General features: G+C 45.7%; 1 protein-coding gene across 1 annotated transcript; it reads right to left on the reverse strand.

The window, feature by feature from the left end:
- Positions 1-248: 248 nt before the first annotated feature.
- On the reverse strand, positions 249-22373 carry LOC306819072 (partitioning defective 3 homolog). The gene is made up of 7 exons (XM_079372817.1): positions 21834-22373; positions 14259-14447; positions 12910-13080; positions 8375-8525; positions 2358-2544; positions 1391-1542; positions 249-370 (listed from the first exon to the last, which is right to left on the reverse strand). The coding sequence occupies exons 2-7, from the start codon at positions 14394-14396 to the stop codon at positions 258-260; spliced, it is 912 nt and encodes a 303-aa protein (XP_079228943.1). The 5' UTR covers positions 14397-14447; positions 21834-22373; the 3' UTR covers positions 249-257.
- Between the last annotated feature and the right edge of the window lie 2074 nt (positions 22374-24447).

The following is a 24447-nucleotide window of genomic DNA, read 5'->3' on the forward strand; positions in this document are numbered from 1 at the left end:
GTAACATAAAACTCCTGCACATTTGCTTCTCAATAGGCCGATGACTCTTCCTGGGATTTTTTATTTTTTTTTGCTTGCAATTGTTCACAGGAGGTGTTAAAGTTCATTTAAATCTGCAAGAAGAGCATGAAAGTCCAAGTGTTCGGACACGACTCTCTGATTGAATTAGAGCTGAGAACATGTGAGCTATGATGGTGCATCATCACAACACAGTGAATAGGAAGTTTAACATCAGATACAATCACCACTTCTACCTCTCAGTCCCAGATCTCAGATATGAAACTTTCTTTTTCCCATTCTAGCTTCAGTGCACCGGACTCCTTACCTGTGTTGGTCTCAGGACGAGGAGTGAGGTTAATCTCGTCGGCTACTGTTAAAGGAAGTGGGAGGAAAGAAGGGAGGGGTACAAACATTTGGGGGGGTTCAAGTTAGTGCTCATGACATTCCACATGCAACATCCAGGTACAGAGCTGCAATCATCACAAACTGCTTCATCTCAATTAGGATCGGACGCCATGCGAGACAAGGAGGTTTGAGTTGGATGGGGAGAGAGAGAGAGAGAGAGAGAGAGAGAGAGGGGGAAATGAAAAGAGGGCTCGAGGATAGCAATCAGACTTGTTGTGATATCAACACGGCACACGGCAGCAATCTGGTCGGGAAGATTAGATATGATTATAGAGAGTGCGAGCAGAGAGTCTGTTGCAGCCAAAGCAATCAGCGACTGTTCGAAGCCATTTCAAGGTGAATCAACAGAGTGAAGTTCTTGACTTTGGAGAGAGAGATGCAGAGTCTGTTTTCATACAGAGAGTCAAGTGGGTGGAATACATTAAAATATAAGGAAGATGGTGGAGAGGTTGGGCGGGGGAGGGGGGGGGACGTGCAGGGATGTGTGCTCCAGGTTACATGAAAGTGGCTTTTCTTTGGCTTTGATAGAGTTGGAGGGTTTCTGAGGAGAGCTCAGTTTAAGGGAAGGAATATGCACGGAAGAGATGTACCCAATGTAGCTCCTTTTTTTTAAGTTTGGATCAGTCATGTCAAGATCCAGGATTCGATTGTTCTCAAAGTTGCAAAAGTGTAAAAAATCTAATCTGGTCAAAAAAGAAAGTGATCGACACGTTTCGTCTTTTCAGTCGATTTGACGGATCGGAAAATCTGAACTTTTTTTTTTTTTTTTTTTTTTTTAGTAATTTGTCATTCGTTCATTTAACGGGGACACGCGTGTACATTACATGAAATCTTAAACTTAACATGTTCTGCTGACTTATTTCCAATAAATCCTAAAATCCTTCTGGAGCTTCTAATCTGTTTAATTAAAGATGTGAATAGGATTGACGAGTCTTCATGAACATCTCAAAGAGTAGAAGGAACCTGGATGTCTGAATCGTTGTACCTAGATCCATGCTTTTGGACTTGCGTGTCTTGATGATCTCCAGGTGGGCGGCGTCTCCGAACTGCTTGGTGCGTTTTTCCGACATGCTCTGGCGCCCGAAGCCCTCCCGTTGGAAAGCAGCGTCGGGGTTGTTTTCATCGGGACTCTGCGAGCTGGACGGAGGGATGAAGGCGGGGAAAATGGAGATTAGATAAGATTAGAAGAAGATGGTGCCGAGGAATTATAAAACTCTCATTTCTAGCATGTTCTCAGTGAGGTATCGGTGACCTGGAGAGAGAGGACTTAAAGATTTAAAAAAGTCCACATAGGTTCTCTGCTTTGAAGTCGCACGGCTTGAAATGAGACACAAAGCAGGTGAACAATTCATTGAAATCAAAGAATAAAAGGAGCTGAACAAGAAGACCAGGAAGAGTTGGGTCAAAAAGGAGGAGGTAGAAGTCGACGTGTGTGGAGAAATGAAAGACGAAGAAAAGGGAGGAAAGAAAAAGAGACGAGAAGAGACAAAGAGGGAAATGAAGAAGAGGTTGTTAAATGATACAAGAGGAAGGGGAGGCAAATGACACAAAACATAAACAGGAGATAAAGAGAAACAGACTGCTCAGGAAGTCATTCAAAGAACGACTCATCAGGGAGCTCAAACATGTCGAGAGTGATTCAACGGCTCAGACTGGAAGAACACGTAGAGCTTACACCGAGGTCAGTCTTTGTGTCTGTAACGACGGGAGGGAGAGGGAGCTGGAATAGACGTGGCCTTGATTGGTGTTCCCTCTGAAACACTGCACGGGCTAAAACTATCGATTTCAAGGCAGACGGCTCCCGGATCCAGACAATATACCGGCTCAGTTTAGAATTAGTGCTTTGAGCGTGTGATCGAGACCTCGGCATCGACGTACAATCATCATCAAACTCTTGAAATCGAGTCGACTCAAACGAGCTCGAGATGGCTGCCGTGGACGTTTTCCCCCACCTTTCGTTCTGACTGGGCGGCTCTTTGGCCCACGTCGGCGTCACGTCAGAGGCGAAGCCCACGTCGTCGTGGGAGCTGGATGACGATTGGTCCGACAGGTTGGGCGGGAGGAGGGGGGGCCGATCATCTTCTATGATCACCGTGTCGTCCTGCGGCATGTTGACCGTCGGTGACAGCTGATAGTTTCCTGGAGAAGAAAAACACAGATTTTCAGTTTCTCGTAGACAGACGAGATGTTTTCATTCAAAAAAACGTTTATTTCCCCTCGAGATGAGACAAAGACGATCCGAAGACAAAGACACGCTGGAAAGCAGCAGGGCACTGAGTCTTTCTGTTCGGGTCACACAGAAGATGACGAGTGCCTGCACAGCTACTTATCACTCTGAATGACGACCATCATTAGTGTGTCAAGTGACATGAAGAAGAAGAAGAAAAAAGAAGCATCCATCATGAGTCATTTACAGATTGAACAGTGGTGTTAAGACGAGCCAGAGACTGTTTAGATGAGTGAGATCTTCATGGACTTCCCCTCACCTGTAAATGACACAGAGTGATACATCCCACCTACACTTCAAGGAGCATAAGGTTTGATCTGATGAGAGAATGTGAGGATGATAAACACACACGCGCACACACACACACACACACACACACACACACTGGAGAAAGCTTGGAGAAAAAGCTGGTCCGATACCCGGCTCCTTCAACAACCACCCTGAGGAATTCATTTATTTGTGAAGACAGGCAACTGCTGTATGGAGCTTAACACTGCACTAACTGTTTAATGGGCCAACAACAAGAGAGAGAGAGAGAGAGAGAGAGAGAGAGAGAGAGAGAGAGAGAAAAAAAAGTTTACTCCATCAGTAACAATAACTTTTTAGACCAGAATACCATATTTGAAGCTGAGAAAAAGACTGAAAACGGCTCCTGGCTAATCAGCTTATACCGAGTGGAGTTTGGCAGCAGGCACAATGCTGTTCCTATGTCAAAACACTATGATTAATTCAAGCTGCGCCCTCGCAAATAAGATAAAAACAGCCCTGTTTTCAGGAGGAAAATCTGAAATAGTCCCCTTTCTTTGCCTGTGAAAAGCAAAGCTTAAAAAGTCCCATTGATATGCAGCACATGACTTTGTCTGTAATCTGTATTTGGAAATTGGGGGGGGGGGGGGGCTCATTGTTGCTAAATGAAGGGCAGTGTCAATGCTTCATAAAGCTGTGTGTGCTGAGCTCAGGGAGGAGTCTGTTTGTGGGGGGTTTCATGGCAGAGACCTCCAGGACTGAGCCAAGGCCGGCTGTTTGTTTCTCACAGGCGAGCAGCGAGGGGATCAACGTGTGCAGCCAGACCGCGGGCAGACGACCTGATGTAAGAGCAGCTGAATGGACAGAGAGAGAGAGTGAGAGAGAGAGAGAGAGAGAGAGAGAGAGAGAGAGAGAGAGACAAGACAGACTGAGCTGCTCTGTGTGTGTAAAGGTGCATTTCACAGTCACGAGTCACTGTTCTTTTTTTAAAGTTGTTATTGAATAATAGAAAGATCTGATCTGTAAAGAAAGAGAGAGAGAGAGAGAGAGAGAGAGAGAGAGAGAGAGAGAGAGAGAGAGAGAGTGCAGAGAGAGGCAGAGAGAGAGAGAGAGAGAGAGAGAGAGTGACAAGGAGAGAGAGAGAGAGAGAGAGAGAGAGAGATACTGACCTGCAGGTTTTAAAGCCGTCACACTGTAAAATGAGAACAAGTGTGAAGGGGATTGAAAACCTCAGTGAGGTACATTATCTCCTGGCAACCAGGAAGCAGAACAAATAAGTCATATGGACCTGAGTTCATCTGTTTAACAAACCTCTGATCATAAGAACACCTATGATCTATCTATCTATGATCTAAAGGAGTGTTTACACGAAGTGTGTGACCTCATCACACCTTTACTGCATCATGTTTGTACTCCTCTTATTGTGCTTCTTCAGCCCGCCTCCTGCTCACTGGGCCTCATTATTCACTGCAAAGTTTGGTAGTCCGGGTGAGTCCTCTACCTCATCATGGCCAACTCTTTCTTTCAGACCACACACACACGCACACACACACACACACACACACACATGCACACACACACACACACACACGCACTCATAGAACTACTTAATCCCCATTTCCCTAAGCAGTCCAATGCACGACACTGAGAATCCCATCAATGTCACAGTTTGAATCACTGCAGTACAATCAACTGGCAGCTACTGAGTAGAAAACCAATGAATCTGTCAACTCCCTAGCCTGGTGAAAGGAGGGGGGGGGGGGGGAGTCTTTGTTTTAGTGCCAGCACCCGAGGGGGGCCAGCCGTCCGCCAGCAACAACAGCACTACCATGTGGACGGAGCGCACGCGGACGCCCGTCACCTGAGAATCAAACCAATAAAAACACATCATCCCTCCAAGTGGCTGTAATAAAAGTCTGACTGAGCTGCAGCCGAACAATAGGCGGCATTTCATTAGAGATTCTCCACCACACAGGCTTTTATTACCATTAGAAGCTTTTGTGCAAAAGCTGCTGAATACTTGAGGGCAAAAGGGGGAACACACAATTGCTAGGAGGAGGGAAGACGGGGAGGGTGAAAAGATTTTCCAGATGAAAATGCGGATAGCGAGAGGTGAGAATAGCGTGCTGTGAAAGACATGCAGAAGAGGGTTTTTTTCCCCCCCCCCCCTGCTTTTCATTTTGTCTTCTCTTGGTCTATTTGCATAATTAGTAAGGAGGTTATTGCCAGGGGTGCTGGGCCTTGAAAGCTATTGGCCTGAAGGAATAATTAAGTCGCTCTGTTATCCCGGGCATCTTCACAGTGCACGAAGCTGGCGACTGATCTAAGAGTGAGCAACGGGCCAACGCTGATATCTTCTGAATGGGAATGATGTTGTCTTCGAAGAAAGACTAATGCATGATTTATGTTTGGTGGCACCGTTATGACGAGGGAACAGAATTATTCCAAGCAACGGCACCACCCCTCACTTTTTCAAGGCAGCGTTGCTGAGCATGCAAAGCTCCGCTTCCTTTCCACACACACGGTCACATCTGGGAGCAGCTGCCAAGTGCATCCAAAGTCGTCTGCAGCGTCTGCTTTCCCAGACTCTTTCCTCGCTATTTAAAGAAGTCGCGAGGCGCCTTTTTTTGTTTGTGAACACGCGTGTGGAAAATTAGCGTGTGCGCTGAGGAATTTCAACTGAAGACAACACAAGTAAAAAAAAAAATGTTAGACACCCTTCAGCTGCTCTGTCATTTTAAATCATTTCTATATTTGTTGAGCTCGGCGAGTGTGTGTGTGTCGCTCTGTCAGCAGAAGGATCGCTCCTCTCTTTGTCTCCCTGATGTTTCTTCCAATTTTCCCCTCTAGGTTTGTTTATCGACTTCTGTGTGAAAGCAGAGGCTTCCTGGGATCCGAGTGAAGCGGGTCCCGTGGATTACTGCAGCTGGGATGAAATCCAGGACCTGATCAGCCACGACGGAGTCACCTGGTGATGATGCAGCCCATCCTATAGATGCATCTTAGTTCTGCAGATTGTTTCATGTAAGATGGTCTTTGATGTGATTTCTGTGCCTCGTAGATGCACCGTGAATATTTGTGTCTGTATTTTTGGTTCTCAGTACTTGGAAGAAGAAAAAAAATGAATCCAGAGGAAACATGCTGTCGACAGCAGAGTCCAGCAGCTTAAACACTGAGCACGCTGCCCTACATCCCACAGAGGCAAATTAAACAACAGCTCCAATGAAACGCTTAATCCTTCCCTTATTTCTCCAATCTCATTCTGACACAGTCCAGAGAGCCAATCCCAAAAATGTGCTGCTGTGATCTGTGGAGGTCACGCTGGGCATATGGAGAACTGAACCAGCTAGCATTCGACTCCCAACTTAAAACTGAGTCAGACAACACTTTGAAGATGTTAAAAACACAGCTGAAGGTGATGTGGGGAAAAAACACTCTGCAGACTTTTCTAGTTTTTAACAAGCAAGAAGATGCGTCTTTGATAGTTTGTGGATTTAAGAGTCGACGTGCAGCCTCAGAGGTTTCAAGCTGTCTCGCTGACGTCTGCTGAGGAGTCTGAACAAATAAGGATCTCTAACCTCCCTGACTTTGTTTTTAATTTATCTGCTTAACCCCGCCTATCTGAAGAAGGAACATTAAAACACAGAGACGGGGGGGGGATCAGGGAGCGGTGTTTTTTTTAATCCTCAGGGGATGAAGGTTGCATGTCACTGAACACTATGACAGCACAGGTCGTTGAAGGTGAGCTGTATAATCCCTCCTGTTCGGGGGTGAGCGCCACATTTTCAACAGCAATTATTTGAGGAAAGATCTGGATCAGAGGGACAAATGCTAGCGAGCTAGCCTAAAGCATGTGGCGTCTAGTGTAATGGGAATGGATTCTTTCTTCGAGAAGGATCTTTGTCGGAATGCATTCAGTCGCCCCGACAACCAAAGAAAATACAAATGGGTAAAAAAAACAAACAGAAAAAATAAATAAATAAATGATGCAATGTTCTGCCCATAATGATGATCAGAAAAGAAACCGAATGAATCTCAGAATGTTTTTAACATGTTGCACTCAGGTGGATCCTTCCATAAGCTGCAAAGCAGACAAATGTCCTGAAACAGATCCTTCAATATCACGCAGTTTGCATTGATTTGAAAGTGTTTTAGCATTTGCTAAACGGGCCTTGAATGAGCTGTGTGTGTGTGTGCATAAATGTGTGTGTGTTACATACAGTATATTTAAGTCCTGTGATGATTCTCTGTCTTCATCCTTCCGATCAAATCTGACTTCTGTCGTCAGTCTGTGATGTGACGGTGTTCTCACGAGTGGATTCATGCCGACCAACAGCAGCTAGCACACGGACCTGTACGCTGAGACATCAGCCTGTCGTGCTGATGACTTTGTTTTGACATCTGCTGGAGCTTCTCCGTACCTGCCTTGTGTTCTCACCTCACACCCTGTTTGCTCATTATTCGCCCTGACTGTTTGTGAAGCAGTGTGACAGTCTCGTGCATCGTCTCCCGTTCACACTTCCTGCCTCGCTCTTTTCTCGCTCTCTCTTTTCTTCGAGGTTGAACAGGAACAGGAGGTGTTATCAGGAGTTCACACAGGCGCCACATCGATTAATCAGGCAAAGTTGGAAGAAACTAACAAGAATAAAAGTTGGTTTGATGATTCTTTCTTTTGATTGGATCATAAAGATTTCTGTTTTTAAAGTTTTTCATTTTCAGAGAAAGGTCAGAGGTCAGAGTAAATCACAGGTCAGATTTGAACCCGGGCCGTCTGCACATGGGGTGCACGCACTAACCACTCGTCTGCAGCCCGCTCCCCGTCCCCTGTTTTCACTCTCAGCATTAACACAGGCCGACTGTGTAGAAGTCCAGCACCTCTCTATCAACCTCCTACACGTGCCTGCAGATCCCTCACACTCACATACACTTATTCTTATTTATCTTTCACTCAGGTCATCCATACAGAGACTGATGAGGTTCCTAAACACACACACACACACACTGTCACAGACACATTTCCATTAAACAAATCAATCTCTTTTTGACGTCTGCACAATGAAAAAATGTCCAGAGGCTGTTCTTCCATCTTTCTTTTTCTGTCTGACATTTTCAAGACATTAAAAGCCACCGTGTTGTGACAGCGGCTGAGACCAGACGACACAATGTGCTCGTGTTGTACGCCGACAAAAACCTGGCATACAGGATACTGTATGTTAAACGGGGCCATTTCTTCAGTTTTTTAAAGAGCCTGACTTAAAACAAGTAGTAATACTGATTTTAATATTTTCTGATATTCGGGTAAAATGCTCTGTTTCCTGAAGTGACTTTAATACATGTCTCATCGTAACCTTATTCCAGTCTCATCAGAGAAACAAAGGATGTCATAAGACGGATATCCACCTAAGAATTCACTCAAACCTCGACCAAAGATGGAGCTCTAAAACACATCGTAACATCGACATCGTGAGATCAAAATAAAGGGGAGTAAAAATGTACCTATCGTGCGTGGAATCATGCCGGGGCGTGGCATCAAGTTGTCATCAAGTCCCTCCAGGCCACCGTACAAAGAGTGGGAGATTCTGCGCTCGTGGTCGTCCAGAATGGTGTTCATCATCTGCTGAGGTCCCAGCGGGCTCCCTGGGGCCTCCTGGAGGAAGAACGAGGAGTTATTTAACTGTCTCTGGAACAGAAAGGGTTAATCCACGCCGCATGGTTTATTCGCTCATAGAGGCCCGGCACAAAAAAACAGAACGATGAACTTTGAAACAATACCAGTACAAATAAATCAATCTATACCTCTTTCGTTACCACGGCAACAAACACTAACAACTTCTGTTTAAGCTAATGTCGCTAAAGCTATGTAACTTCTGTAGGAAATGTAACTAAAGACCTACAGGTTTTCTTGAAGGTTTTGGTACTTTATGATTCTATTAATGATTAAAATATCGCATAATCTATCATTTTAAAACTGTGTTTAACCAAAGCATTGAAACATATGAATTAATCGCTAATACGTCAAAATAACCTCTTTTGAGAGTCCAAAAAACCAGAACAAAAAGAGACCTCAACATGGTCTTTATACATCAGCTTCAAATCAATATGATCACATATCATCAAGCCATTAAGCCCTGCAAACACTTATTAAACCGTAAAGGCTGGAGAAAAGGGCAGCTATCAATGCTAATGCTAGCAGTGTGTGATCACCAGGACTCATGAGCATAGATTTCCAATAGGCTGTTAGCGGGCGCCAGGGAGCAGTTAGCTCACTAGCATCTTGACATTTCCCTAAAGACCTGCTATGACACTCTCTAGCTTGCTGGACAAATAGACCATTTGCTGGCCCTGTCACCCATAAACACACATCCACGGTACGAGACAGTGTGTGTAGGCAGGAGTGTGTGTTTTCACCCATCATTGTTCGTCCATTGGATAGTTGACCCTATTGATCTGCCATGGCTTCTGCATTCATTGCTGAAGGTGTTGACAGCTATCGCCATGAAGATAACCGCCATGGCCTGCATCACTTAACGGGGGATGACACCCTCACACTCCGGCTCATACTGGAGCTGAATTACCTCGAATCGATAAATATAACTAGCCAGGCTGGGCTTCACTTTCTGACAGAAGGTCTTTGCCCAGTGATCCTTTCAGTTCACGAAACGCTTCAAGTCCTCTAATAAACACTGCTGAATGGATTTTGATGTAAACATGGAGTTTATGTTGAAGGCAGAACATAAATGTGGGGACATTCACGTGAAGAAGAATACGAAGGCTTTCAAACAAGAGAGCTGCTCGTTTAGATTAATCAACCGTTAAAGTTTTAGCCTCCTGCTAAAGCAAAAAATTAGCTAAAAAAAGAGACTGAATCACTTAATCTGAGTAAAAAAATGGAAAACAACAATACTGTAAATCCAAAGAATAAAATAATTCAAAGACACACATGGTGACTGTTGATGTCTTCAAAGATCCAAAAGGACTCATGAACCGTTGAAGTACGATCTCAAATCTGATGTGATATTTGCATCCAATCTGATAAGTGCAGGAGACATGTCTCAGGTCTTCCTCCTTCCACTTCTACTGCGTGAACTGTTTATTGTGTGACATTTAGATTATTGTACTTTTTATTTTCTTGATTTTTTTTGTGAGATGAGGTCGTGTTAATCCCGCAGCACATCACAATGCATACGCTTCACTGAACTCAACCTTACTTTCAACTCCTAAACGGACCCTGAGTCAGCTGACTGATCATGAAAATTGTCCCATACGGTGCTCTCGTGTTTCTCTGGTAACCTGCACCAATCACAGGCCACCTCGGATCCACTCGGTTATTCCACATCGTGATAAACAGACGAGGACCAAGGACCCATGAAGACCTCTAACGTGGAGCTCATTTAACTCCATGTACTGCTAGGTGTGTTAATGTGGCCTGCAGTATGGCACGTTCATTTAGAAGACGATCAACCAACGAGGCCTCTGGGGTAATTATTCTTATCGCTTGTGTTAGATTGGAGGATGATTGGCCGCCATGAAGTTCATGGTCTCCCAGTTGAATCTGTAGCTGGAAAGGTGTGTGAGAGAGGAGTATACACTCAGTGTTTCATTAGCTCTGATTAAAGGCTGCTACATATTTCAAATGTAGTTAGCAAACACTTTTAATATAAGTAAGGTTCAAAAAAGTTAAGTCAAAAAAATAAACATTTTATTCAGCGTAATCAGGGTTTAAAATACCTGCTGATCCTGTTTCTGAGTAAAGATGTATTACAGGTGATGTAAACAACGGGAGGGGAAATAAAACTCATACCAGCTCACAGAGACAATCAAACACGCTCACAGATACAACAAATCGTCCACGGAAACAAACTCATTTGGAAGGTCGCCATATGGCGCTGCGACTGCCGGCACGCGTGCGTGCGTCTGCTCCTGACTTTAAATGAGAGAGGTAATGAATTGGCCGACTGAAGGGGCCGAGGTGAAAAGGCTCAGCGATAGCCGAGGGGATTCGGCATACTGACTTGGACACATCACGCCGCAGCTCATTGCATATTCAGACGGATAATTGAGCTCCGGGAAGGTCTCGATCCCCATCGGGTGCCGACGGTGATGAGGAAGTCAGCTGCTCGAGGGGGTTCGCCGCGTTTCTGCGGGGAGGGGGGGCGAGGGAACAGGAGCGTTTGGGTTTGTGATTTATGCGAGGGCAAACATTTGAGATTGAGTTTTGATTGGCTGTCGAGGGATGGAGACACAGGAAGGAATGTAAATAGAGGATTATTTGATCCCATATGTCAGTATGGGTGGAGCAGTGTGTCAAAAAGAGCCACAGCTTTCATTCTGCAGTGAAGCTGTATGATATGAGTCGAACCAATATCTAATGGAGGGCTTGTTTTTTTTAGGTTTTCATAATAAACACAGCCTCTGTCTCTGAGCTCTCTCTCGGAGTACGAGTGTATTGAATTGTTGTTTTCCTCCTCTCTGAGTGGCTTGGACACTTTCCTCATGAATAGCCGGGGTAACTTGGACAGCCTCAGGCCATGCCTCCAGCTCTGCATGTGAAGCAGAGATTGACGAGGCGCCCAGTGCTCAAGTTGTGTTCATCCGGCGGGCTGTCCGCGGAGTCTCGGCGCTCTGACACGGCCGCACTGCAGACAAACACGCGGGGCTTATCTGAGCGAAAAGGAACACGCAGGAAGATGCTGGGAATAAATGCATACATGCATAAGCAGCATGCACGACTTATACACACTCTCACTAAGACGGAGAGAATTGTGCACGTACGCGCGCAGACACTGGAACACAAAAACACACCTACAGGCTTAGCCTCTGCTTTCAATTACCAGACGGGCCGAGGGGAAATCAAAACTTTGACACACCAGGTTGGAAAAAGGAGAGCAGGGAAGCCAGGCGGTGCCAGAGGCGTAGACGTGCACACGTACGTGCACGCTCATACACTGGCTCAGAGCAGCGGCAACACACAGACTCAGCCGCGGCTTTCAAGCAGGCGACAGGCGGAGGTGTACCGAGAATGTAAAAACATGACATTGAGGGAAGGGGAAAAAAATGTGTGCAGCTCCTTTCACAGCCATGTCTTCTTTTTTTTTTTTTTCCCTTCTTCTTCCTCCAGCTGCCTCAAGAGAGAGGTGAGCCTGCTCGGGAGGAGGATGGTGAACTGCTGTGACCTGACTGCTTCCTTTTATTTCATGAAATCATTTCTTGCTGCTCATGAGGGTTTTACCAGCAGGTTTGTTTTGGGGGGATTTTGTTGCAAATTGAAATCATAAAAGGTCTTCTTAAAGCGTCCAAGCCTGAGCAGACGTCTTTATTCAGGAGGCCTTTTATTGTGTCGGTGAAAACAACTGTACAACTGATGGTGGCTATCCAAGAAACATAGGCTGCGGCATCATGGCGAGCGAGTAGTGGCATTTGAATGATCTCATTTCATTACTAACAGAGGAGGAGTGACCAGCGTGAACACAGGAGTGTTTAACTATGGGGACATTCTCAAAGAAAACTACTCTATTAGCAGCTTTGACAGAGCAAAGGATCCTGACGATGATCAGGAAGTAAAGACATCTGAGCAGTAATCTGGGAATGAAAACACTCGTCCATTTACTCCATAACACATGTTGTCATGTCTTTGTGCAGGGTGTTAAACCTTCAGTTTTGTTCCACAGTAATTGCTCAGGGGTCAGGGGTCAACACTACAGTGCCACAGCTGTAATGTGCAGCTCTGAGGTGTGAACATGTGAAACTCGAGTGTGAAGCAGGCTGCAGCTGCTGCGAGAGGTCGCATGTGCTCAGTCAGGGGTAAATCAATCAATTCATCATGAATCATTTCCAGAACGACCTCTTTCTACAGAACGACATCACTGACATTTTATGCGTTCCAACACCGCCTCTCATTTTCATTGTGCCTTCTTCTAATTGTCACAGCTTTAGACAGTTTGTCATAGAGCGATCACAATAGAGGAAAAAAAAAACCGATGGGTTCAAAGTGCGACAGAGCTGGAGGCCTGTCTCCGTCCAGCGTTCCTCACCTCGGTTCTCTTGGTGACTCGTCGGGCCACGATGAGCTGGATCATCCCCCGTTTGTTTCCTTCCGTTGACATGGACTTGCGTAGCGTCTCCATGGCGTCCTGGTTAGTCTTTCCCAACAGCGACTCTCCGTTAACAGCGATCAGCTGGTCGTTCACCCGAAGCCGACCGTCCTGATAACGTGCAAGGAATCACATGTTTAAAGTGGCCTAGCATAGCGTAGCACGTGCTGCGTGATGAGAAGGCAAGTTGACAATCACCATCTCATCAGACTAAGAGTGGCGCTCACAGAGTGTATCCTGTTTGATCTTATCTCATCCACAGAGAAGTGTGCTTTTAAGTCCATTATTATGTTCTGTCAACACAAGCTTGTATGAAAAGCAATCAAGCTAAAAGACTTGCAGAAAGTGACAGCCGCACGGAGCGGCACAGCAGACAGCAAACAGAAAACAGGAAGCTTTGTGTTGACTGATGGAGCGTCTCAGGAAAGCAGCTCAGGAACAGAGAAGACGTGGAACATCTGACTGTGTAAGCTAGAAAGAAGAATCTTTTTTTTTTTTTTCATTCTGTCACTTTACAACAGATCGTCAGCAGATATCAAAGAGTTTTACTTAAAGCATGTAAGGTCCTCCAACCAGCTGCTCCTGGACGTGATCGAGCCTTTTCTGTTGCAGCTCCAACACTTTAAAAATAAACTGCCTTTAAAATAAAACCTGCTGCCACAACTTAAACAGTTTAAGTCATTTTTAAATTCAAACATCACAGAAAGCTGGCTCCGCCCCCTCCTCTCACACATTTCACCATGTGGTGGAGACTGTAGCTGCAGTGTTTAGCCAGCTCTGCATGTGGTGGACACTGTAGCTTCAGTGTTTAGCCAGCTCTGCATGTGGTGGACTCTGTAGCTTCAGTGTTTAGCCAGCTGTGCATGTTGGTGGACACTGTAGCTTCAGTGTTTAGCCAGCTCTGCATGTGGTGGACACTGTAGCTTCAGTGTTTAGCCAGCTCTGCATGTGGTGGACACTGTAGCTTCAGTGTTTAGCCAGCTCTGCATGGGTCTGTAAATCTTTCTGCGTTCTAACCTCTCTCCATGTTTCAAAAGCATCTCCAACATTGATCCTAGTTTGAGCAGCTTTCTGCTGCTGGAGCTTATTAGAAACATGCAGAGGCTTTTTAGCTCGGGTACAATCACTTCTATCTGAAGCAGTTCCACTGCCCGCTTCCATGGCTGCAGCACTTGTTGACCTGATAACTGCTCTCATATCTGGCAAACTGAGGGGCGTCCAAAACGGCCCTAAAACCCTTGAAATGAAACCTCAAACGCTCTATCACTTAAGAGCAGGATGTATCGTACTTTGCAGGCGGCTCCTCCGTTAATGATGGATTTGACGAAGATGCCCAGGTCGGCGTGGTTCTCCTTGGAGCGGTTGCCTTTGACGCTGACACCCAACCCGGCTGAACCCGAGTCACTGAGAGGGATCTCGAAAGTCATAAACTCTCTGGTCCCGTCTGGAGTCAGGACCAGGTCGTCCTCCTCTGTCTTCTGAGAGAGAGAGAAGAAAAGAGAGACAGGCATTTAGAAAGAGCTGAGAAATACCTACAACAAATCCTTTAACCCAAAAAGTCAGAGTAAAATAACCCACACAGAAAATACACAACACAAAACACAAATATGGATGCATTTATTCCAGCCCAAAGGGAATAACATTCGCCGCCTTTTTAGTCCTGCCCAGCTCTCACCGTGTGTCAGAGGGTCGGCCACATGGCCAGAGTTTAAAGGACTTTCATGTGGCCACTTGAGCTTAATGAAAAGTACTTGCATATAATTTGCAGCCGGGCAGATAGCACAGAGGTAAATCAGAGTGCAAGCTCATTAGCTACCATCAGATATATTAGTGTTGAACAGAAGAGCGCTGCTAAGTGTTAAATCAGGTGCTTAGTATACACAGGTGAGGACTTATCTTCCACAATCAAGACACAACGCTCGGGTTTATCAACGCCAAAGGGTCTTTAAGGCTTTTTAGAAAGTATAACAAACTAATTAGAGAAAGGTTTTAAATCAGCATCAGGACTAATGGAGGCTTAAGTGAGTCAGATTGAGGGTGGTCAAGGTAAGACGAGGTTCAAGAGAAAGCTTGTTACGTTCAAGGTGATTTCATGTTATGTGTGTATGTGAAGCGAAGACTGCAGATGTGTGTCTGTGTAATGTGTAGCATGAAGCTATGAGTTTCATCAGGATGCATGCATTTGCAGCATCTTGTGCCAACCTGCACATGCAGGTGTTTCATTTAGTCCTGACTACAAAACAAAACAAAACAAAAAAACCCCCAACATTTTTTTTAGGTAAAACAAGACCTTAAAGGCACAGTATTACATTTTCACCACCAGGGGCTCTCAATCAATACAATAACAAAAGATGTTGTTGAGTCTGGCGGGGAATCACGGGAGTGCTTTTCTCTCTCACTTCAATCACACACCAGATGAAAACAATACCATGTTGATCTTAGTCATGACGATCAGGCGAAATCGACTTGTGGAAGAGAATATATTTAGCTAGCTATTAGCGACGAGCTAATGTTTCTTAGTGTAATTTACATGATGTTTTGATCACGGCAGCGGCATCCAGTGGAAACGATGAACTTGTCGTGTCTGATAGATATTTAAGTGTAAAAATGTGACATATTGCATCTTTAAAAGTCCAACGTTAAACTGGATATTTCCAATTTACATCCTAAAATGAAAGTTTATTCTGAACATTTTGACTTCATCGTCAAAGTGTTTCTGGCACCCAAAAAAAAAAAAAACGTGACTTTTTTTTTTCAATCTCGTCTAATGGTCATCTGTAGAATCTGTACTAAATCGACTATACTCAAAAATGTTCCCATTTGGGTGAAAGGGGGGGCTATAGGTTAGTGTATGCACCCCATGTACAGAGGCACATATCTCCTCGAGGTGGCGGCCCAGGTTCAAAGCCGACCTGAGTCTCCATTTTTCACATGTCCTTCCCACTATGCACTGTCCATTCTGTAAACATCAAGGCATAAAAAGCCCAAAAATAAATGTTAAAAAATGACCATGCCTTAACTTATGGGAGTCAGATGAACATGAGAGATCTAATTCAACCCGTCATGCACCTGGTTCATGATACAGAGTGCAGCAAACTTCCCAGAAAGCCTTCATGAACACAGCAGCCTGATTGACATGCTGAGTGCTCTCTCTTCCTCTCCTCTCCTCCACAACAGGTGCTCCTGCTGCTGCTCGCTCTCTCTCTCTCCTCCAGCTCAACAATAAAAAGCTGTTCTCTCTTGCTTGTTATTTGACAGCTGTCCTCTGAATAGATGGGTGCGTGCACGCTCACGCCTGGCAATTATTGTGCACGCCTAATGAATTCAATCATGGGGCTCGGTGTCAGCATGTCATTAGCTCCCTTTGTTTGCTCGGAGAGAGATGAGAATTGCTCTGGGTTGGAAAGTAGAGGCAAAGTAGACGAGTGGAGGGAGAGTCGGAGCGGGGGAAGGAGGCAGGGGGAGATGTAAGGGAAGGAGGGGAAGGACATAAGGAGGCGGTATGGAATAAGAAGGAGATGGGGACGAAATGAGGAAGAAAGGAAGTAAGGAAGAAGGGAAGGAAGAAAAACTATGAGTATTACTTTGGTCTCTGCATGTTTTAGAGCCACCTGTAATTAATTCATGACTTTAAAAAAGCCTCTTTTTTTAACACAACTAATGAGCAGTGCAAAGGAGTAATAGCAGACAAGGCGAGAGGAATTGAATAACTGTGGAACCGAAAATCCAATTTAGAATTAAATCAGAGTCAGTCATAATTCATGACGACTTCACCAACACAATCCTCTGGAAGTGCCGACGGTCCGAATCAGAAATGAAGATGTTCCGGTCATAGTGCATATTTTTAGCATCTGTGCAGCCGGCTTGAGGACCTTTACTTTACATTTCCGGGATAGTTAATAATGTATTTATGGCTCCTTTGCTGTGGATCACATGACCTGTCAGGTGACCTCACAGGTTGTGTTTATACATGTGTAGGTGTGTCTCCTCTCTTGTTCCTGTCTGACGAAGGGCGAGGGCCCGAAACATGGCGTGTGCTGATGGTTAGCATTAAATGTAAACGGGAGCAGCTGACTTGCCGTCATTGATTTTGTTTTTTTTGTTCAGAACCCAGTGCTCAACTTTTGGGACCGGCATGCTGTTCCATATTTTTTTGGATTTGGTAAAATAAAAATCGTAGAACATATTTGAACTTTGTGAAATATTGCATCCCTGCTCCCAAGCTGATGATAATGAAGATAAAAATGAAAAAGAGGCAGAGGAAACTGGAAGGAAGGCGAGGTGAACGAAGGTGAGGAAGGATGGAGGGGGGGGAGAGATGAGCGAGGGTGAAAAGGCGTGGACGGATAGAGAGTGTGCGAGCGTGACAATGACAGAGCGAGCGAGGGAGTGTGAATGAAAGGCGGACAGAAAGGGAAGAATCCATGTGGAACACAAAGGGGAGACAGACACTGCCACCTCTCTCTCTCTCTACCTCCAACCTGCCTCTTTATACCGCTCCCTTCTTCCTGTCACTCCTCCCGCTGCTCATTTCCTCTCCGTCTGCGCCGCCTGTCCTCTCTAACCCTCGTTTTGTCTCTTTACCTTTCACAAACCCTCCATTTCCTCCTCTCCCGTTCTCCGTCTGTCATCCCAAATGTTGGAGCGCACAGTTCGGCTCTTCTAAAGCATCTAAACCTGACGAGCTGCTGTTGTTTTTGTGACGAAGCTCCTGTTTGAAATTACCTTTTTTTTTTGTTGTCTTTTTAATGATACGGGTTAAAATGACAGCTTTGCACTTTAAAGCGGCTGAGGTAAACAGCGTTTGAAAAAAAAAAAAGCTCAAAGCTTACCGGGTGACAGTAAGACGACAACTTCAGTGCAGCACGGAGGAAATACCCATTATCTGGGAAACAAGTGGCAGCCATAAGCCCAGACTAAATGATTATTCTTTGTTTGTTCACTTTTCTAACCAGAAAAAGAAACAAGTGTGTTTGACTGAATCATGGCGTCGGCTGTTTGAAAACGGAGAAGAGGCAACCACAGAGAGCAGGGAGGAGGGTCTTTGATACTCGAGAAGGGACAGTTTTGTAGTTTGTAAATATAAAGACGACAAAGAGGAAGTAATGTTGGACTCTCCTGGTTACAGAGTAGTGAGGGAGGCGGGGCGGTCAATACACTAATCTGGTGACAGATATGCATCATGATCAAGCTGCAAACTACAGTGTTGAAAAATGAAGCCAAATGTAAGATCCTGCAGTTCCTCGAGTGTCCACTAGAGGCTGGCTGCAGAAGCACAGGAAGTCACACACACACACACACACACACACACACATCTTCAAAAAAGTTTACCGTGTGGTTCCAAAAAAATAATCAGGTCGGATTCGCTCATGTCGTGATCGGCACGCCGTGAACCGGGGTCGAATATCTGACTAACTCGTGTGTTTTGATTTTATCAAGGATGAAAGTTATTCATGGCTGCTGGGCATCAGCTTTGTTAAGAGGCTTCAAACGCTCCAGCTTGTTCCTCACTATCTCTGGAGTAAAAAAAGAAAAGAAAAAAAAGAAAAATAGCATTAAACAAACAGGCGGCCTGGGTCCAACATATGTCTCTCTCTCTCTCTCTCTCTCTCTCTCTCCAGGGCAAAAAGCTCTCCCGTAAACCTTTCACAAAATAAATGACGTGTTTTGGCATTTTCTCAAACCACTCATGAAAGTTTTCTAACTCTCACATTTCTTCCTTCTTATCTCTCTTCCCTCCCTTTCTGACCCCCCCTCCCCCCCCCCCCCCCCCCATCTCTTCTCTCTCCGCCCTGAACTTTTCCCACAATGCACGTCTCGTACGCTCAGAGAGCGCTCGCTCACCCTTCTCTGTATTCCACCGACTGGCTCAATATTTAGCATATGAGAGAATTCAAAGTCCTGCCTTTTTCTCCACTTGACTCGACTTCTCTCTTCTCTCTCTCTCTCTCTCTCTCTCTCTCTCTCGAGCCCGAGCCTGACACGATTAACAAGTCGGCAGAAAGCTCAACTTTGGCCGAGCAGACCTGTCGGTGTGATGACGGTTGAAGAAAGTAACTTTGGGAGGGGGGGAAAGTGGCAAAAAAAAAAAAAAAAGAAAGAAAGAAAGAAAGAGAGGGGGCTGGAGATGGAGAAGGAGGCAGTGAAGGGTGTAATTGGTGGAGGGAAGTCAGGCATGGAGAGCATTGTTGGCTGCCTACTGTATCACAAGTCTTTTTATTCATTCTCCGACTCTCTCTCTCTACATTTATTCCTCCCTCACTTTCTATCGCTACATTCATCATCCATTTCTCTCCCTCCTCATCTCGCTTTTTTTCTTCTCTCCCCTTTAAAATTGACGCTAGATTTTCCAAACGGAGTGTGAACGCACCTGCGAGCACACTCCTCTGTACTTTGGTTCTGTCTTTCATGCACTGAGCTTCAGTCCCTTTGTTCAAATAAAAAAGGAAAATCTCAAAGCTCTCTTCCCTCATCACTCTGTCATTCTCTGCAACCTCTTTTCTGCTCTCCTGCTCTCTTTTCAGAACTCCAATTTCCCCCTCATCCGTCTACCCCCCCCCCCCGCCTTTGCTCTCTCCTCTCACTCTTTTCTTTTTTCCTTGATACTTCACGCTGGAGCTCCATGCTGATAGACCATGAATATCAAATACCTGTGCGATCGACGGACCTGGGCCTGGCACAGCATGGTGGAGGAGATGAAGAGGAAGGTAGGTGTGTGTGTGTGTGTGTGTGTGTGTGTGTGTGTGTGTGTGTGTGTGTGTGTGTGTGTGTGTGTGTAAGTGAAAGGCTGAGTGTGTCTAAAGGTGGATATGTGACAGTAAACGCACACAAGCACCCTGCAAATGTCCTCTTTGTATCCGTCTCCTGCACACGCTCACACTGCACCTCGCAATGCCGTCATGTGATCACGCTATCGTGCATGGGAGGAACACACACACAGGTTCACTCTTCACTTCTTACTTTCTGTTTAAAATGAGTCAGCTGTCTCTCTCTCTCTCTCTCTCTCTCTCTCTCTGGACAGTCTGCAGCTCGCTCTTTAAAAGCTGCACAACCCACTAGAAACCATTTATAACCTCATCCAACCCCGAGCAATTACAGCAGCAGCTGCTCCATGTCGCTCCACGTATGTGTGCGCTGCTGTGTGAGTAAACTTACTGTATGTGTGAAAGTGCAGTGTCAGAGTGTGTGTGTGTGTGTGTGTGTGTGTGTGTGTTTCTGTGAAGCACCCCATATGGCTTGTGTGTCTGTTTTTTAACATTCACACTGTCCAGTTCAGTCAATGTAACTTTACACACTGTGTGTGTGTGTGTGTGTGTGTGTGTGTGTGTGTGTGTGTGTGTGTGTGTGTGTGTGTGTGTGTGTGTGTGTGTGTGTCGCAGAGGCCAGGTGGCAGCTTGAAACATCACTTTAATTAAGCCGGAGAGCGTGTTCTGTTCTGTGGTCGGAGCGGCCCGCTCTGATTGACTCGTATGTGTCACCAGCAGACCGCTAACAGAGAACACAGACGCAGCATGAAGCGGGCCGCCACAGGTCTGCAGCCGTTAATCACAGCGCCGCTCATCAACAACGAGACATCATAAAAACACGATGCAAACATGTTTGGTTTTTTTAAAGGGTGGGAGGGGCGGTAGGAGAAGGAATGTTTTACTTCTGCAATGTGACAACATAGAAAACATAATCACAGCTAAAACTCTGAATAATTAAATATCCATCCATCCACCATCAGTACGGCGTGTCCCTTTAGGTTTACAGCGGGGTGAGGGGGGCGGAGCCAATCTCATCTGTCGATGGGTCGCCGTTCACTCTACAGGCGATTATAGAGTCACCAGCTCACCAAACCAGCAGGTCTTTGGACTGTGGGAGACGGCCGCAGAGCACCCACTCATGCACGGAGAGAACATGCTGCTGTGTGACGGGGGATTCAAACCAGGAGGCAGCACGCACAGCGCCGACCACGACGCGTTTCTCTCTAAACGGCACTGACGTTGTTCCTGTACTGCGCTGCATCAGATAGTGTGTTATTATCACAAGCAGTGTGACTAATTAAGTAAGGTTAAAGACTATGACGTGTGATAAAATGTGTCGGCTGTACAAAGCCGTCGTGTCGTGTCATGTTTGAGCGCTCCATCCAGCACGCCTTCGTTTGACGACTTAGAATTCTGCACGTCTGACGAGCTGCTCGCGCTGCATCATGACCCGAGCCGATGCGTTTCCTGCTTCACAAAACGCTCTTTTATCATGTCATCAAGAAAAGCTCCGTCATTAGGCTGAGAGTGCCAACAGATTGCCGTTTCATAACAGCTTTGTGTGCACAGGAAAACATGGCCGTGTGATAGATAGCATCTTGGCACGCCGTAGCTGCGGCGTCGCTGCTGATGGCTTTTCAATATAGCATCGCAGTCATTTTCCATAAGCCTGTGTGACTAATGGCATAAACAATGGAGCTGAATGTTCACGTTATGGGCCCATTATGGAAGTATCAGGGCAGGCATGTAAAGACGGATGTGTTTGATCAGCGCTCTGTGGTAGGAGCCAGGTGCAGGGAGGAGGTTTCTCGTCTTTAAGTGTGTTTTAAGCGTGTGTGTGTGTGTGTGTGAGGAGGAAAGGAGAGACGCAAAGAGCATTAAAGACAAGAGCAAGAGAAATACAATGAAAATTGAAGAAGAGAGAAGCTCGAAACGGCTGGAAGAGAGAGAGAGAAGCCCCACAAAGTGTTTTGTTTCTACACACCATTGGCAAAGCAATGAATTGCTTAAATGAGTCCCAGTCTATTTGTGAAGCCACCCAAAGTATCCCATTTGGCTTTGATGCTTTTTTACCCGGGCGGCTAATGAGCCAAGCTGGTGATGTCATGCAGCAGTTACCTCTATCAGCCAATGGGTTTTCCCCGCTGTCACGGGCTGCCTGGGATGCTGAAGGGAGCAGTCAAAGTCAACAGGTTAGACAGAGAGCCACCTTCATGATGCAACCAGGACACGTCAGGTAGAACTACACAACAGAGTGATGTCCAGGATGTTGAAGGTAAATGGGGTTGAAAGCGACACAGACGTTCCTAAAAGCTCCTGAATTGTTCAGAAGAATCAAATGGAGAAGAAGTTAGCCGCACAAAAAACAATGAAGCCTGAAACCAAAAGGGCTGGGAGGGAGAAAATATGGGGGTGATTTTTAGGTCATTGGAGCAATTTCAAGCAGTGAGTGTTTTTTTTTTTTTTAGTTGTTGCATTTTGTCTGCCGTTTGTAACCCTCCACAAAGCTCGCAGTCACTTACACACTGAGCCGTGAACAACCTCGACTTTAATGTCAGGAAACCTGCAGACGTAGAAGCTGCCCAATACTTGAACTGTCTTGGTTTAAATGTTTGTATTTATTTATTTTAAGATTTATGTTCGGGCTTTTTGTTCTTTGATTGGAGAGAGATAGCAGCATCTCCACGTCTGCAGGATCTGCAACACCATTAGGTGACATATGTGTGCAGGCAGTTTCACACTTCTAAAAACTGAAGAAGGCCGAATGGACCTTCGTGCACTGTGAGCTGTCCTGTACATAGTTCTATACAATCTGTGCAGGATTTCCTTTAATACCGCCGTAGTTGCAGTTCTACCACTTTCTAGTTCTATCATCATCTTTTTTTTTAAATGTATCTCAAACTTCTAAGTGGATGCTCCATTATAAGCAGCTGTGTTGTGCTGGGTCCACACCCTGCATCTAAAGCTTTACACCGTCACAGTGCCTCGTCTGCTGCTGCTCTTGTTGTTGTTTTGTTTGGCAGTGAGATGTTTAAAATGAGGCGCCTGACAGCAGATAACATCGGAGAGGCACAGACTCCATTATGGCGGTTGATGTTCCGGGAAAGAGTGAGAGGAGAGAGAGAGACTCATCTGGAGATTTGGAGCAAGGAAGGGAGAAAAGGGGAGTGGTGGTGAGAGGAGAGAAAATTGAGCAGAGAGAAGACGCCGATCCCATTTCTAATTCCCTCCATCTTTGTGGCTCTTCACTCCGTGGTTCTATTGACTTTTTTTTTTGGGGGGGGGGGGAGAAAGTGAATCAACTGCTCTGACTTTTTGGACTCCTTGAAGCTACACACAGCATCCTTTTCTTTATAAGAATATATGCAGACTTCAGTCTCTGCAGGTGTGGGACTGCAGATGTAGCCTGGTTGTTTAAAGGGTCACTTTAAAACAAAGATGGCTCCTGGAGAGTAACGAGCTGTTCGGATATAAAACTACAATCTGACTGATTTGTGTTACGTGATGCACTGAAGTCCATTAGACCCATTCAGAGCTCTCGTTGCTGCTGCAGGTCTTTGACAGGCCCGTGCACAGCCTCAACGTGTTCTCAGGTGCACACGGTCGCTGGATCAAATTAATCACATCTGCTGAGCAAAACTGAAAAAGCTACAGGCGAAACACGTCGTTGGCTTACGATAAAAAGTTCTGTTCTTTTCAGACTTTTGATTTATTTCTCGTAAATATCGAGCGCTTGCATCGACGGTGGAAGGACAACTTTCTTTCTCCTGAAAGTGTGTGTGTGTGTGTGTGTGTGTGTGTGTGTGTGTGCAGGTGTGCCAGCTGTGCAACCCAAACACTGAACCCCGTCCTGCCATACTGCTGCTCGATGACGAGAATCCTCCACACAGCTTGCAGGTATGACCGCCGTTCAAATTAACTGGCCGATTACGCTCCTAATGTGCCACTCAGAAGGCAATCACAGCACGCTCACGTGGCACAGATGTAACCTGAAGGGGGAGGCCAGATGTGAAGACGCCGCAGTCTGCGGCGTGTTAAAACTACAGCTCCGGCTCGCTTTGTAAATGGAAGAGTTATGGAAATCTGAATGGCCTTTTAATTTCAGCAATAAAGAAAGATGAGCTTTTAACAGCAGCTGCGGTGGAGGAACCTTTCAGGGTATGATGTGACGTGTAACATGCAGACTTTACTGGAACAGTCGGGGATACTGCGCACCCTGCTGAGAGCTGATTTTTCACAGAGAGTACCTTCTAGCACGGAGGATATATCTGCTGCCTCTGCAGGGTGCGATCCCAACATTAGGGATGTTTATTTGCATTCAGTGCCTGGGTATTTATGACCCTGATATATCAGCCTATATATGTCAAGTGCCTCTCTTACAGATGGCCCCATATGTCAAAGTTGCCTGTGCCGTTTTGGAACCGACACCCCCCACCCCCCTCCTCCGCACCTCAATAAAGTGAAACACAACCTAAACACACTGTTTGTTATTCAGCTCACAGCGCAGAGCGAGTCTGCTGCAAGAAGGCCATACTGACAACCTTATCCACAGGCAGCCAAGCCCCGTGTGTTTCCACCTTTGCTGACAAATACAGCTCTGAGGGGAGTGATGGAGCGAATTACTCTGCAGCACAGCCTGAACCGGCCCTCACTGATGAACCATGAAATTGTGATTTGTTAGAGCAACTGTGGATGGAGATTAAAATGAGCGTTAGTGACGAACCTTTTTTTT

Source organism: Symphodus melops (genome assembly GCF_947650265.1).
Source record: "Symphodus melops genome assembly, contig: scaffold_307, whole genome shotgun sequence".
NCBI lineage: Eukaryota > Metazoa > Chordata > Actinopteri > Labriformes > Labridae > Symphodus > Symphodus melops.